The 17,517-nt window shown below is 39.9% G+C and overlaps 1 protein-coding gene across 3 annotated transcripts in view; it reads left to right on the top strand.

Moving 5' to 3' along the window:
* LOC145996562 (very long chain fatty acid elongase AAEL008004-like) overlaps window positions 1-17,517 on the top strand; it is a 129,444-nt gene that overhangs the window by 88,205 nt on the left and 23,722 nt on the right. For all 3 annotated transcript variants that reach the window (XM_083133068.1, XM_083133062.1, XM_083133066.1), the window contains exon 4: window positions 4,399-4,479. In XM_083133068.1, the coding sequence (XP_082989194.1) occupies window positions 4,399-4,479 (81 nt within the window). The remainder of the gene's footprint in view (window positions 1-4,398; window positions 4,480-17,517) is intronic.

Consider the following 17,517-nt stretch of genomic DNA (forward strand, 5'->3'; position numbering starts at 1 on the left):
CGGAAGAATGTTCCTGGACCGAATTTAAATTCAGCCAGAAAAAATGTTCCTGGACCAAATTTAAATTCAGCCGGGAAAAAAGGTTCCTGGACCGAATTTAAATTCAACCGGAAAAAATGTTCCTGGACCGAATTGAAATACTTCTCCTGGACCGGAATTATCTAAAATTCCTGGACCTTGAACAACCCTGGATACAACAGTCTCTAGCCACTCGCAGAACTCTCGATGGCGCAGTGATAGCGTCGTCGCCTTGTAATCAAGGGGTCCCGGGTTCGATTCCCGGTGGAGGCACATAATGGTTCGGATTCAACTTTAAACTGTAGGTCCAGTCCCGATTAGCCTTACTGCGCATAAAGTGGACTTAAAACAACAAATGAACAAATCAATCCAATCTAGACACTCGCAACAGTTTGTAAAGTAGAATATCCTGAATCATTTTATAACTATTTTTCCAAACTGTAGCTATGTTCTGTTTTCCTCGATTTTTTTTACGGAGCCTCATAAGATCGTTTGTGTGCTCGTAGCCTAATACCGGAGATTCAGTGACAAAAAAAGAAGAAACATACGTGTATGCAGGAAGTCCAGTATCTCAAAATTTTCAAGGTACTTGTTTATTTTCCTGAAGCCTTCAACTTCCCGCGATGTGTTTTCTTTTTTAAAAAGGTAATAAAAATAAGAATTTAAATTATCATTCGAGGCAGGCAAGTTGTTGGATTTGGCGAATTCGTGTTCAGGAAGTCACGACTTGGCTCAGCCCTGTCGATCATGTTACACATACGAATTGTCCAGTCATCATAAATAGCCCCCAACTGATTCGTAAACAGACCATTTTAACAAAATAAATTCAAGGTAGCTTTTGAAGTTCATGTTTTCTTATAATTAATAACGAAAGTCGATGCGCACGTGGATCTGTATTTGTAGTTTCAGCAGAAAACACGGCAAAAAGAATTAGTTACATTTCACTAATAACATTAAAGTTTAGTGTCATATTCCTTTATCCGAAATTATGACAATTATGGCTGTTAGTGTAGCTCGCATATTTAATTTCTCTTCACTTCTCTTCTTCGCATTATCCCTTGTGTTACACACCTGATGTTATTTTTAGTTTGCTCGCATTAACCGTTGTGCTCCACATCTCATATTCCATTGGCACGCATTATCCTTTGTGTTCCACATCTCATATGCTGTTAGTTTGCATTATCCCTTTTGTTTCACGTCTCATATTTTAGTTCGCTTTATGCAGTGTTACACGTCTCATATTCTTTTAAATAGCATTATCACTTGTGTTACACATCTCATATTCTATGAAATAGCATTATCACTTGTGTTACACATCTCGTATTCTTTTAGTTAGCAGTATCCAGTGTGTTGCACATCTCATATTCTTTTAGTTCGCATTATCCAGTGTGTTACACATCTCATATTATTTTAATTCATATTATCGCTTTTGTGGTTCAGAGCTTCAGTACATCTTTTATAATACAGACAGGGTAAATTCCCCCCGCAACCCACGTGGTAAGAAGCATGAAGACCTCCTGCACGTGCCAGGCCTAAAGAATGCATCGAAACCAAACCAGCGATGATGCATTCCATTGGATGTATACCTGCTACGAAGAAACTCGCTTTCCTCAAGCAGAACTTCTAGAAAATCAAGTTTCAGGTGGATCTTCGGCGTGCTTTTGAAAGGCAACACTTTCGATTTCCTGAAGAAAGGACTTGCTATCCGGAACAAGAATATTGATTACTCTTACCAGGTCGAATATCAGAAAACACGTCTTGGTGTGTTCAACGTATGGTGCTAGTTGAAGAGAAAAGCTTGGCGTCCTTGTCCCACAGAACTTGTCCGAAAAAAGTTGTTAACCTTTTGCACCGTGCTTTTTTCCTTCCGTTGGGCTTTTCACTGGGTTTCTCGTCCATGTTGATCGAGTGAGTCACTTGATACATTGAATACAACGTATGGACCTTTTGACTTTCTGAGCAAAAACGTTTTCCGAAATACTCTCCTTTCGAAAATACGATATGATATTTTAAATTCTGAAAAATTAAATCTGCTTATAGTTTCTTCTACAGCATTCATATGGATCTAATGGTTTTGGTGTTAGTCTAGATTTCCGTTGCAGCGCTACGAAACTATTGCTAATATATAGACAATAGCGAAATCAAATTACACGAAGATTCACTCGAATACCCTACAAAGAATTCTAAACATCTTTTCAGAATTTAGAATATGATCTCGCTTCGAAAAACAATTACAAAGTCTACTGAAATAAGCCGAAGGTTCAGTGTGGTTTTACAAACTGGGTGCTTGCTACTTGTAAGAAAGATGCTTGAGTGTAAACAAATAGTAGATAATGAAATACTGAAGGGTTCTTTAATAAGTATTGTAAGATATTGATCAGCGGGCATAGAGCTTGTACACACACACACACACACCTGTATGTTGTATTTAACAGAAATTACGTTAAAGGTAGGAGGAATCCTTTTAACCCATTACTCTATAGTTTACTATTTCTTTACTATCTGGGCCTCCCCGATGACACAGTTGTTGGGTCGTCGCCTTGTAATCCAGGGGTCCCGGGTTCGATACCCGGTGGAGGCGCATAGTGGTTCGGATCAAACTTTAAACTGTATGTTCAGTCCCGATTAGCCTTACTGTGCATAAAGTGGACTTAAAACACAATCAATCTTCACTATGTGTTTTTTTTTTTTTTTTTATGAAAGCTAGGCCTAAGGAGGGGAACAGCCTCCCTTGATGTCCAAAATTACACGCAGGACTAACACATTGAGGTCTAAAACTGGCAAAGATTGTCTTGGAGCAACATATTGAAAATTTTATCGCCTCACCACTGGTTAGCAAGTCGTTGATATAGGGGAGGTAGGGGAGGGGCTCTTAGCTAAACAACCGACCCAGCATGCCACTGCTGATATAACAATAGATTATGAGAATGAAAAATTTCGATGTTTATAAAACTAGAATCTGATTTTTTTTCGTGTCTTTAAATTTTCTTGTGCTGAAAATCGTGAATTGCTCCTGTTGAAAACAAGCTTTTATCTTTCAAACCAGTGCTCTAAGTGAGAAAGGGGGATGCGGGGATGCTATCCTCCGGTTAAAAACATTTTCATAAAGCGTCATCCCAGCTAGGATAATTTGCATAAGCATCCCCCACCTACTGAATTGTCTCCATGTTGATCCATACAAGCATCCCCCCACATATATCCAAATCCAACCAAGCACCCCCTCCTCTCAATGAAGGATTTTCCACCTTGAACACTGTTCCGCACTACAAATTAGCTTTGCCAGTAATCTAAAAGTTCTTATTTGTTTATGCAACATAATTTATGTCAGTTTACAGCAATTACGCAAGTATTTTACTTGTCAGACCACAAATTTCAGGTTCTCACGATTAGAAGTCTTGTTTCTTATGGTTACAGCAATTTATATCTGAGGAAAATAATATTCAGTGTCTAGATTGCGATATTGCAATGATGACAAAGCAACTTTGATGGTACGTGTACATCTGACTACTCAGTACACAGGATTTGGTTGTGTGTTCCCCTTGATGTTCATTTTTTTAAATCTGTCTATTCTCTTGGAATGTTTAGCTATCTTTTTGGATACCTTATGCTCATACTCTTACAGAGAGAGTACCTTTCTTCGTCAAGCTCCGCCCTTCGGTTCTCACGCCAGGGTAAAATGCATTCGTTGTTATGTTAGGCATGTTAGATTTAGGGTTCTTAGCATTAACACACTGCAATTTTTGTGACGTCACAAGTCGAAGGGCGGGGCAGAGCTCTGTAACTGTGCGAAAAGTGAGACCGTATCTTTTTTAAGGAAGGTAAACAATCATTTTAGTCGTGTATTTTGTAATTGTTTTTATGGACTCGTATTTGGGATGATTCAAGCCTTAACCTGTTAATGTGTTTGCTCTTTTTAATGAGAATAAGTTATATTTGGTAATTTGTATTTTTTTTTGTATAAAACAAACTGTTCTGGTTAAGAAAATTGTATCTATAATCTCAAGAATAACAAACCAAAAAGATTATTTTCTATTGTAAATATCCAAATAGCGAATCCATTTCACAGAAAATTATCCTGAGTGTAATAAGAGTTCCAAATAGATCTATAATTTGCAATATTAGTGCGATTTTTCGACAAGAGAACTGTCACAATTCAGTAATTTGATCTTTCTTTTAACTGTGTATTAAGTCTATTCTGGTATAATTCCTCTGAGGTTCATTATTTTTCTTAAATATCTCTTTGTGCATTAAAATTGCGTTCGGTATCGAAAGTTGAAATTCTTTGAATAGAACTATTATGATTTCATTTGAACTTTGAGAAAATAGAAACTGTTTCTTTAACATGCAATGCTTTAACGCTGATATTACAAATTTTTTCAGTATCTTCAAAGTGGATGGTTGGGTCACTACAGCTTCAGATGCCAGCCCGTGGATTACTCGGACAACCCTCTTGCGTTAAGGGTAAGTTTCCATTATTTTCTTCCGTATGTGTTTAGGGTGAAATGCTATATGTAGCCCTCGGATTTCAGGTTTTTAACCTATTTTTTTTTCTTTACAGGTATGTAAGTTATGTCAGCGTTTCGGTAAAGAAACGCAACAACTGACTAAGTTTTGTAGTGCCTAAAAAACCTATTTTGCTTGTTAGAACCTATTTTAGGTTTATGTGCCTAAATAAAGACTTTTAAAGGTTTTACAGGATTTTTATGTCGTACAGAAGCATTTGCTGTGTTTCGCCACGAAAGAAATCAATGACGAACGTGTTTGAAACGTACTCTTTGTCGATTTCCCTTCCTCCAAGTCCATGGTGATTTTTCAAAGCTCGAAACAAAGCAAAATGTCTGGTGCACTGTTACCTGTGCAATACAAAGTGTTCGTCTGATCTGCGTGGTCTTGCTCAATTTCGCGTCACTTCGGTGCTTTGTGGCATTCACGCCTTGCAAACTAACATTTTAGCATTGAAGTTTCCACCACTGACTATGTTTTTGTTGAAAGATTATTTTCAGCAGATAAGATGATTCTCGCAGACAAAATTGCGGAGTTTGACTGTGGATACCATGGAAAACGATTGTTGCCTAACTATTGATTGATTGAGTTGGTGTTTTAAGTCCACTTTATGCACAGTAAGGCTAATCGGAACTGGACATACAGTTTAAAGTGGGATCCGAACCACCATGTGCCGCCACCGGGAATCGAACCCGGGAACCTTGATTGCAAGGCGACGACGCTAGCACTGCGCACTCCATCGATGAGGCTACATTGTTGCCTAACTATACGGCGAAGAGTGGATTTTAATAGCAAATCCAATGGTAGGTTCTGCCATCGCCGTAGGGTTAGGCAACACAGATACAACGTTATGCACGATAGTGCGTATTTCAGGATATAGGTGTCCCATTTTCATTGTCTGTGACTATACCCAATCAGCATTTTTCAAGAATATTGAACTATTTTTAATTTCTTTGAACCTGCTTCAGGATTTTTCGAGCCTAACTTTAGATTTTTAGGACCTATTTTAGGATTTTTAGAACCTATTATATGGTTTTTAGAACCTATTTTAGTAACCTAAAAGAACACTTTTTAGAACATAAAAATCCGAGGTCTAGATAGCTATATTTCTTCTTTATTGTGGCTAGAGAAGAGTTCGCCTCCATTCTCCAGAGTGCGAAATCCTGGGGGGTGCGGTAAAAGGGGATTCCCCCAACAACAATCTTGTCCTAAAAGAATCCACCACCAATTTTATTTCGGCGGTAGGGAGGGTTTTTCTTATAACAACTAAGATAAGGAATAAGTTTTGACTTCAAATATACATACTTTATTAAGGATATCGAAAACATACACAAAGAACGAAATATAATGTTTGTCTCTTGTGTGTTTGCGAGTGTGCATGCTCTCGCTCTCTCTCTCTCTCTCTCTCTCTCTCTCTCTCTCTCTCTCTCTCTCTCTCTCTCTCTCTCTCTCTCTTTCTCTTTTTTTCAAGAGACCATTCACCAATAATATATCCACAACAAAACTAAAACAAGAATGTTCACAAGAAAACTAAAACAACAATGCAAGACAGATATAAGTATGGAATATAATGGATTTATATTAATAGAAAGCAAGAACCAAATAAAAACTTACATGTGATAAAGCCAAAAGTACTGTTTTGTAACTTATTGACATTTTTAAACAGTTGGTAAGTGAATTAGTTTTCTAGTTGGTAATTACAAAATAACTGCGTATCATATATGTAATTAATTTCTATACTTACGTATTATGTGTGCGTCAGTTTCGACTCCCCCCCCCCCCATCAGACTTCAATGATTTCGCATCCTGCTTTTCTCGTTCCCCTTTTCGCGTGCCATTCTTGACATTTATGTTCCATAATTCGTCATTCACTTTCTACCATTAATAACTGTAGACCACAAACGTGCATGCAGTATGTAGGAGTGCCCGTGGGGGTCATTACGCCACTGACTAATTTTAGTTTAAATGCTGTGTGACATGTATTGGATGGAAGCGTGTGATCCAAGCCTTCAGGCATTTTATTGTGGTAGGTCGTGAAAGGAGACATTGTGAGTTACGGTTTCAGTGCTATTAGAAAGGCGTGCGTCTACGTGGTTATGTAAGGTGCTGGCAGCCAGCTGTCTCGTATTGTGCTACTTACTGACGTGTAAGAAAGGAGAATTTGTTTCATGATCAGTAGATCAGATGTCGTGCCTAACTGCTCCAGATGAGAAAGCAGGAACCTTTCTCTCTCTGTCTGTCTGTTCCAGTGGCGGTTCCGCGCTTTTAGATGTGGGTGTGTTACTGGATGGCTGTATAAGAAAAATGTGTATTCATAATTTTCTATACACTCTCTCTATTTTTTCCTCTCTCTCTTTCTTCTCCCAGCGGTCCCTGGTTGGAAATTCGGCATGGGTGTTCTTTGTGAGCGTCCCTTCATCATGTCATAACTTGTCTTCATCTTTGCGAAAAGCAAAAGTGGTAGAATAGCAACAAATAAACCCAATCAATCAAACAATCAATCTCTCTCTCTCTCCCTCCCTCCCTCTCTCTTTCTGTCCCTCACTCTCTCTGTGTTCCTCCCTGCTTCTGCCTCTCTCTCTCTCTCTCTCTCTCTCTCTTTATATATATATATATATACACATACACACACACACATTCAGGATGTTTCCGGGCTGCTGATACAAACTTTCAGGGATGATGGAGAAGGGCACATGTATCAAGATAAGGAACCCTGGTCCGGAATCGACTTAGTCAAAAGTTATAAGCGAAAATCTGTGCACGAAGATGTAATACTTTTATTACCTGCACAAGTTTCACAAGCTGCTACATTCACAACAGTTGTTCAAAGTGGCGTCCCCCAGCTTCGCTGCAGGCATGACATCGTCGCACAAAGTTCTGGCGTACCCGTTGGAACAACCCCTTGGTCGTTCGAACAATGTCACAGGCAGCGAGAATTCTTCCAGGAGATCCTCTTCAGTCTCGACAGGTGTCTCGTACACAAGACTTTTCACATGACCCCACAAGAAGAAATCAAGTGGGTCAGATCAGGTGACCGAGCTGGCCACGGAACAGCTTGTGAAACTTGTGCAGGTAATAAAAGTATTAGATCTTCATTCACCGATTTTCGCTTATAACTTTCGACTAAGCCGTTTCCGGACCAGGGTTCCTTATCTCAAATTGATAAATGTACCCTTCTCCATCATCCCTGAAAGTTTGTATCAGCAGCCCGGAAACACCCTGTGTGTGTGTGTGTGTATGCGTATGTATGTATATATATATATATATATATATATAATGTGTGTGTGTGTGTGTGTGTGTGTGTGTGTCTCTCTCTCTCTCTTTGTCAGTGATGGAGCTCACTGATGGTGTAGTGGTTACGTCCTCGCCTTGTAATCAAGGTTTCCTGGTTCGATACCCTGTGGAGGAACGTCGTGGTTCGGATTCCAGTTTAAACTGTATGTCCATTCCCGATTAGCCTATCTGTGAATAAAGTGGACTGTAAAAAACGCTCAAACTCTGTTACTGCCACCCTCTCTCCCCTTTCTTTCTTCCTCTGTCACTCCCTCCCGGTCTCTTTCTCTCCCTCTGTCTTCGTTCCTCACTGTCTCTCTTTTCCTCTGTTCCTTGGCGACAAATAGTCTTTTAATCATAAATTAACCACTTGGATGCTCTTAAACTTGTTGGTGTCTTTTTCGTGCGAGATCTATACATTGCCATGAAGGCACTACTACATTGTGGAGGTAATGTTCCACAATAGCTGTGTTTCTACCACTGTTTCTCCATCGCTTCTTTGGGTTTAAGGGGTGACCTGCGCTCAAGGCACCCAAAAATCAATTCTCACTTCCACGTAATGCAACCCAGTAACTCCAATGTTTCAAGACAATAAAGCTCTGGCACCTGAATCTGCAGCCAGTATGATCCTCTGTGGGGCATGTGATGTCCCTGTATGTTTGCGATTGTCCCTTCATCCATTTAATCTTTTCACCATTCATCCAACAATAAAAAGGGACTGTAAAATTATGCTAATATTTATTAATTAATAGTTTACCGAATGTTCTGTTTTAAATATCCAACTCATTCAAATACTCGGAACGAATGAGGACTTCAGTTCCAAAATGAAGTTTTATTTTAATTCACTGTAGTTCATAATGTAATAAAGACAAAATCATTAAAATAATAATACAAGTACGATTGAAAGAGTAACAAAATGTCAGACGTAACTATCCAATACAAAAATTTCCTACATGAACACAAAATTTCAAATATTACCATGTACAAATAATATCTTTACACTGAATGTTTCAGATCTGAACCACCACAGACAAAAAATATAAAGAGATACATAATGCATTATAATTTACATGAAATATGAAATTGATATAAACACAGTGAAATTAAAGGATGGATGATATAACCTAGGGGCTGGGCTTGTCTTTATTACATTATGAACTTGAATTTCACTGTGTTTATATCAATTTCATATTTCATGTAAATTATAATGCATTATGTATCTCTTTATATTTTTTGTCCGTTGTGGTTCAGATCTGAAACATTGATTGTAAAGATATTATTTGTACATGGTAATATTTGAAATTTTGTGTTCATGTAGTAAATTTTTGTATTGGATAGTTACGTCTGACAGTTTATGTTACTCTTTCAATCATACTTCTATTATTATTTTGATGTTTTCATTTTTAGTAACTATACTCTCTTTTGTGTACATTTACAATGTACTTTAGCGTTGACATACTTTGTTTATCAGAAAATATGTAACACTGTAATTGGGCATTCGCCTGTTGTGTTCAAATAAATAAATAAATAAATAAACACCGTCGCAATTAGCTAAAATTGCCAGAAAAAATAAACCCAATAAATGAATCGGTGTAGCCAACACCGAGTGAAAGCTAGTGTCCCCCCCATGCCATATAATTTACATGTACTATTAGCTCCTCTGTTCACTCCCATCCATTTCCTTGATCAGGTATGACATCATACAGAAAGTTTGTTTCTTCATAAGATGATACTGTCTTACATGACACACTTGCAGTTGCTCTCAATGCGTTAGTTGCTTTCATTTGAAAGCTCAGCTTCCCTCACGGCTACCACAATGCATTACATCACAAATGAGCTTCTGTTTGGCATGTGAAGCAGGTGTCGAGGCGCCAAGTGACATAATGTCATGAACGACCTGTTGGAATTCTTCCCCCTCTTCCGCTTCGGCCAAGAGTAAGCAACCTACATTCCTTTCGCAAACTGTAGACTGGCCTCATTGCAGACACATTTCAACACCCAGTTGAGCATCCCAAGACACGCTCTCCCAGAAAGCGCCTGCGGAAGGCCGCCGCACATAACAAAAACTCCAAGCATGTACTTTTCATGGCTCAATTTACGCCTCCCCGATGGCATAGTGAAAACGTCACCCGTCTTGTAATCAAGGGGTTCCGGGTTCGATACTCGGTAGAGGCACTGGTTCGGATGTCTTTCTACACCGTAGGTCCAGTCCCGATTAGCTTATCTATCCATAAAGAGGACTGAAAATCTCGAATCAAAGCAAATTATGTTCAAGGACTCCCAATGGCGTAGTAGTAACGTCGTTGTAATCACTTGGTCCCGTGTTCGATACCCGGTGGAGGCATGTAGTGGTTCGGATGACTCTTTAAAACTTTAGATCCAGTCCCGATTAGCCTTACTGTGCACAAAGTGGACTTAAAACACCAACTCAAACCAAACCAGTCCCGATTAGCCTATTTGTGCATAAAGTGGACTGCAAAACACAAATCAAAGCAAATTATGTCCAGGAACTCCCCTATGCTGTAGTGGTAAAGTAGTCGCCTTGCAATCAAGGGGCCTCGTGTTTGATACCCGGTGGAGGCATATAGTAGTTCGGATCCCACTCTACACCGGAGATCCAGTCCCGATTAGGCTATCTGTGCATTAACTGGACTTAGAAATAAAATTGTTCAGTGGTAAAGCTGTTTTTCAGTCAATTTTATGCCAGGTCAGGCTAAGCGGAACAGGACCTAAAGTTTAAGGTGTATCAACCAAGGATCGAACTCGGAACCCCTTGATTGCAAGCGTTACCAACACGCCTTCGAGATGCCCTTGTGATGGAACATAAGAGTTTAAAAGGCACTGTTGGTGTAAACACTAACAATTTGAGGGGATAAAATGCACCCACTCTAACCTCCTTTTCATCACCAGCATGGGTAAAGGTGTACATAGATCCAAGTAAATAAACGTTGAAAGAAATTAATAACAGAATATAGAAATATGGCCCTCTCTATGAAAATATTCTGGTGCTGCTGCAGGTGAAGTGATCCAATTGATTTTTGAAAGCTGCAACTCACTTCCAGGCTTAGACAAAGAAAATGGGTTGAGTATATGTTGACAGGATAGCCAACACACATTGATCGAAGCTGTTACTCGTAGTCACGGAAACTGACAACCCCATTACGGTAGTTGTCTGTCCTTGATGTTGGCTGTCTGCTGCTTGTCTGCAGTCTTCCGTCCGATAAGACTAAATTAAAAAAAAATAAAAAATGGGGTGGAGTATTTTCTGTGAGGGGAGTTGGGAAGGGGACGAACCGGTCCGTCAGCTACCCTGTAAATTGACATCCTTCATTTCAAATTACAATATATATATATACAGTGAGTGCAGAAAGTATTCGTACACCGATGCAGTGCAGAGTAATACCCACTGAACGCCGTGATCTGAGGAACAAATTTACACAAAACAGAACCGAAAAGGAGTTTATACATTGTTTTATTAATATCATCAAAAGAAGAACACGAATTATACATAGCTCAGACAAAATATCATGAAAGAAAATAATCGTTTTCCGTACTCGCAAAAAGTATTCGTACAGCTATCTTATTGCACAAAACGAAACAGGAATATGGTCCCAAATCTCAACTAATATTTCGTTGGATATCCCTTAGCACTGATCACTGCCTGAAGTCGTCTTGGCATCGATTCCACGAGATTTGAAATGACAACGGGCGAGATAGACCCCCATTCCTCCTGCAGAGCATTCCTCATATCCGCCATGTTGGAGATTTGCCTCTGCCTTATCTTCTCCTCAAGAATACTCCACAGGTGTTCAATAGGGTTCATGTAAGGTGATTGGGGAGGTGTATGGAGCTGTTCCCGCACGTTGTAGAAAAGCCACAATCTGGTATCGGCAGTCGTATGCTTTGGATCGTTGTCTTCTTGGAACACAAAATTGCACCTAGACCCATATTCTCCGCACTAGCATGAAGGTTCTTCTTCTACCGTGCGTCCATTTCGATTTGCAGCCGAGAGATCGGGAGAAGCGTGGCGGGCGGCGCTGACGGAGAAGCCGACATTTGCGGCCTGTAATGCCCGCTTATTTTTATAGACATATGCAGACATTTATATAAATATTGCAAAACGATCACTAACCTGTGTTATAACACGCAAAAGTTCTTCTGTAATTCATCCAAGTTCTGCTCTTATATACACAAATAAATACGCTATAGAAACGATGTTAAGAGCCACAGATAAAGAAAGCATTTTAATCATGGTTTTGATCAATAACGTCCTGCTTAAGTTTATATCCTTGAAAGAGTTTTGTGGCGATGGGAATCGTTTGGAGGTTTCGAATGTGCAACACTGTATCAGGATTACACTGCAGACGAAACCGATAAAAGTGAATGGTTTTCGTGAGCTTCCTCGCAATCCGAAATATCCGAGCTCGAGTTTTTTGTTCCTTCGCGACTAGATGAAGACAGAGTTGTAAATATAGTGGCGAGCAATGTAAACCAAGAGCGTGTTAATTTCGTACTGTGCGCAAGAGTGTTATTCTTGGTTACTTGCAGTTACTTGTTTGTGTTATTGTAGTGTGTATGTGTGACGTGTCAGTGAGACGATTGGAATGCCAGCCGCAAGATTCACGTTAGAACAAAGATTTTTTAAGTATGACACGTACCTACGTGAAAACAAACTCGTGTAGAGACGTGTGTAGGTAATTTGTACAGAAATGCCCATGCGTTTCAACTCCACACAGAGATACGGTTAGATATCTTGTCCTTAAATTACGAGAAACTGTATCGTTAAATTTTAAAACACCTAAGCAAAAACGACGGATTCTAACCGAAGCAAAACTCGATGATATTGGTGCAGCGTTAGAACGTTCTCCAAACAAACCTCTACGCCGGGTTTCACAAGAGGTGGGCGTGTCAAAATCATCGGCACATACAGTCACTAAGCTACTAAAATTAAACCATACTCTTATAACACAGGTTAGTGCTCGTTTTGCAATATTTATATAAATGTCTGCATATGTCCATAAAAATAAGCGGGCATTTCAGGCCGCAAATGTCGGCATCTCCGTCAGTGCCGCCCGCCACGCTTCTCCCGATCTCTCGGCTGCAGATCGAAATGGACGCACGGTATATGTCAATATACGTACATTCTGTGTTCCATTGTGCCCTGCCGACCACAGCAGCACTCATACAGCCCCGTACAATGGAACAACCTCCGTGTTTGACAGTAGGTGACAAGTTCTTAGGATCGAGTTTCTTGTTCTTCATTCTCCATACCATACGTCATCCATCCGATCCGAATAAGTTATATTTGCTTTCGTCGGTAAATATAAACCGCTTCCAAAAGTCTTGCGATTTATTTTGATGGCTAGCAGCAAAGTGCAAGTGTTTCTTCCTGTTAGTTGACTTACGAGGTACTCGACCATGATACCCTTCATTCTTGCATACAGTCCTCACTGTGCTTGCAGATACGTTCACGCCTCGGTTTCAAAGTTCTGCCGCTATCATCGGAACACTCGTTTTGGGTTTTTGCTTGATCCTACGCACTATAAAATGCTTGTCCTGGCCACTGAGCACTTGTGGTCACGCACTTCTGCGTTTGTTCTTCACAGTTTTTTTCTCTCTCCAAAACGGTCAATTAGCGTCTGAATGGTCGCCCGGGGTCCGTTTACAAGTCTGGCGATTTCCCGTAAACGTTTGCACTGATTATGCAATTTAATAATCAATTTTCGCACACTGGCACTCCCCCGTTACATTTGGTTGCAGCAACTGGAGATTAGCAGCGCTGGCGTGATGTGTGCACAGATGGAAACAGAATACTCGCTTCTCTCCGCATTACAGTAACCTTTTTCTTCCAGACTTCCTGGGTGTACGAATACTTTTTGGCAGGCATTGCTTGCTATTTGTGTGTACTTTATGCTCATGGTTTGTGTATGTATTAATGTTAAAATCCGTTTTTCGACGGAATAGATAAATCAATGTGTATTCTATTGTCTTTTCGGGGTTTAGTGATCTTTACATGGCGTATTCACCTTTTCCACCGGTTTTCATAATAATTGGCACGGCGTACGAATAATTTCTGCACTCACATATATATCAATAGAATAAATAAATTTCAGTTAGTATTCAAACTAAACAAAGTAAACTACGTTAGACCCCCCAAATATGTGTAATTAACCGGGTTGGATCGATACCCGGTGGAGGCACATTGCACAGAGGTTAGGATCCCACTTTAAACTGTAGGTTCAGACCCGATTAGCTTATGTTGGACTTAAAACAACAATTCAATTCAACAAGAACTGGGTTATCTTTTCACACATTCTAACAACATAATCCGAAGAATAAATAGTCCCACACTTTTCAAAATCGCAAAAATTAGAGTTTTTTGTGAGTTGTTATAATATAAATTTTGTCTTAAATGTCCCCATAATTCTGGAAGCTTTTTCAACAATATTAAAGATAATAAACAATAAATTAAATATGCATTTCAATACACCTGGCTGTATAAAATGTAAAAAGAGAATGGAAAAATTGTTGTGCTGGATATTCACTTATATGGTGAATCAAGTACAAAAGTCTCACCAAGGATATATTAATATAAATAAAAATTAATAATTTGTAATAAAATTGATTTATTTTTATTAGTTTGTAACAGTTATTGTACAATAATAATCATAACCATGATGATAAATAATTACTATTGCTATTATTTCTGCTCTTCAGGTTTTGTTAATGGCCTGACTGCCCTACAAAAAATTCTGGCGACGTCCATGCTGGGCGGCAGTCACATTTAATACACCATTAAATAACATACAAAAAGTGCATATTTGGGTTAAAATAGCATTTATTTATCGAGGTTTCTCTTTCTTGCTGAAGGGTCGATGGGGGTGGTAGACTGTGGCGCCGTCACTAGACAACAAACAGAATAGTATTTCGTCGCGTAAGGCCTACATTATCTCTTGTGTACATGCGAGCATTGCGAAAGGTTAAGCAGACGATTTCAACAGAAAGCTTTACATAATGTAGGAATCGACATTTCTATGCACGCATGGTGCAGTTCCAAGCAGCGGGCGTTCCGAAATCGTGTGATAAATACGTGCCACCGAGTCTGACACCCCAGCCAGGCTACCCCTCTTGCATTACAAAGGCATTGAAGTGAGCAGCGTGCGTCGCTTTCCACATACTAATGCCGACCCAAATGTGGGTGACCGGAATTGGGTCATTCGGTACGCAAGCATAGACGGACTTGCCTATGTAAAGCGGGACAGCGTCCACAGTGTTTGCAGAATGTTACATTTTTATATTTTCGGTGTGTAAACGAATGCTGCTAATGCACATTATACACTTTGTGTCAGAGTGATTAGTTTTATACTGGGTGTCGCTTATCGCACGTAAGTGAAACACCTCTGTGAAGCGCCGTATTTCGTCTTTTAACGTCAGGTTAAATGCTTTCGTTGTTAGGCTAAATGTAGTTTATGCTAAGACATTGACACCTAACAAGCATAACCTAAGCGCAAAAGCTTTCACCGCGCTTGAAAGATAAAATACGGCGCTTGACCGTGAAGGTTTTTGACTCATGTGCGATGAGTCATACCCTTTTTGTACTAAGCTTAACTTTTTATTAAGGCGAAACCTTGACATCCATACCTGATGAAAACAAAAGGTGAAAAAGTAAATACATCTGAATTACTATTTGATTAAAATTAGATTTTATTTTTATTTACCCTCGCTTTTCTTCCCTTGGGCTAACCGGAATAATGAGGAGAGTTATGATGAAATTGATGAACGGACAGTCACAAAGAACACCCAGGCTCAGGCAGAGATTCCAACGCGGGACCCTGGTCTCATAGCGCGCTGTGACGGAGTGGTTAGCACATCGCGCTACGACGCCAGGGGACCCAGGTTCGAATCCCGGCCTGGGCGTGGATGTTTGTGAGTGCACATTCCTCAATTGCATAATGTTGTCACTCATCCCCATCTTCGCAAATTAGCCAAAAGTGGCACAAAAAGCGAAGTAAAATAAAGGAAATCAATCAATCAATCCTAGCGCACTGTGCTAACCATTCCGCTAAAATAAATGTAAATGTGTTAACACAATGTAGGAATCTGAGTGGGCATTATCTTTTTTTTTCGAAATAAATAAACCTTCCGCGCTTAGGCATATTGTAATAAATGTAGAGCAATAGTAAAGTTAATCGTCTTAAGAAACAAGTTAGTCATTTTTTTCACGATCACATTGCATAATTTTTACTCGACAGAGAGAGAGTTGTTGACTCGTCAATGGGCACACGAGAGAAATTGCATATACAATGAAAAAAGTCAAGTGTGTGTATTGGCAGTTTCCATGATGCAGAATTAATTACGAAAGTAGTTTCTTGTTGCTAGTTATTGCTAGTTATGTCATAAAAGCTGTGAAACTGAGCAATTCCAGAGTAAAAATTCCGAAAGAGTAGAAAAGTATTTGCATAATTTATTTAGCTTTTGGGCTTATTTGTTGATTTTTACGAGTTGTTCTGTGTCACTTCTTGCAACCACACCATAATAGAACATAGTTGCTGTGGTTTTAGACTTTCAGAAAATATATATTTCCACAGCTATTCTAGATTAATGTCAATTTTGCGTTAATTCTTTGTTTTGCTCTTATATAAGCCGCGGTGGCTCAGTCGGTAACGCGTCTGACTACCATGCTAAAGGTCCCGGGTTCGATCCCCGGCCGGTTCAAATCCGGGAACTTTTCTACTTTTCGAAGCGGCCCCGGCGCCCACCCAGCGTCGAATAATATGGGTACCTGGATGAAACCCTGGGGGTGGGGTAAAGGCGGTCAGGGGGGTGATGCTGATCACATCACCTCCACTCACGACCGGATCAAGAAAGTATGGGGCGTTACCCCCACACCCCCTATACGCCTTCATGGCGTTGTGCTAAGCACAGGGGAACACTTTTTTTTTTTATCCATTACTTATGTGTGGCTTATAGTACTGCATGGGACCACTTTCGTTCTCTCGTACTTGTTCGTCTCTCTCATCCTCGAGCATGCTACGCAGGAAGGTATGCAATATAATTTTCATGTAACAATCGCAGACACATGTATACAGGGTTAGTCAAAAGGATCGGGACAGGCCAGTAATAACGAGACGCGTCGACGGAGGAAAATCACATGTTGCAAGTGGGTATTCGTGCGGAAACTGCATTGAATGGAGGTGTGGCCATCATGGCAGCCATCTTGGATTCCGCCATATTGGATATCACGCAATATTTTCAAATGGAAAGGGGTATGTATGACACATTAATTTAGGCTAGAATCGTCCCACAAACGACAATCCGAACTCATTTAGGACCTAACGCCATTCGTGGAAGAGATAGGGTATGCTATGTTTGACTGCAAAAGATGAGATTTGTCTGAAAGAATTGTTTACTGTATTCCTGTGGGTAACTGTACACTGCAAATTAGAGAGCATGAACAAGAAAACATGACATTGACTTACAGAATGCCTCAAACAAGTGCTGAAACTGCTTGCCGTCGACTGTCTGACAATATGCCAACCGATCGTAAGAACTGCAAAGTGCAAGTTGTAGCATATCCCGAGAAGTCCTCTTGTTCCGTCCACAGTGCGATTCCGTAGATCATTCAGGGTGTGTGGTTTGGTGCGATTCACTTTGTTCTTCATATGCCCCCATAGAAAGTAATCCAGGGGTGATAGATCGGGAGATCTTGCAGACCATTCGATC

Source organism: Lepisma saccharinum, chromosome 1 (genome assembly GCF_977018435.1).
Source record: "Lepisma saccharinum chromosome 1, izLepSacc3.1, whole genome shotgun sequence".
Taxonomy (NCBI): Eukaryota; Metazoa; Arthropoda; class Insecta; order Zygentoma; family Lepismatidae; genus Lepisma; species Lepisma saccharinum.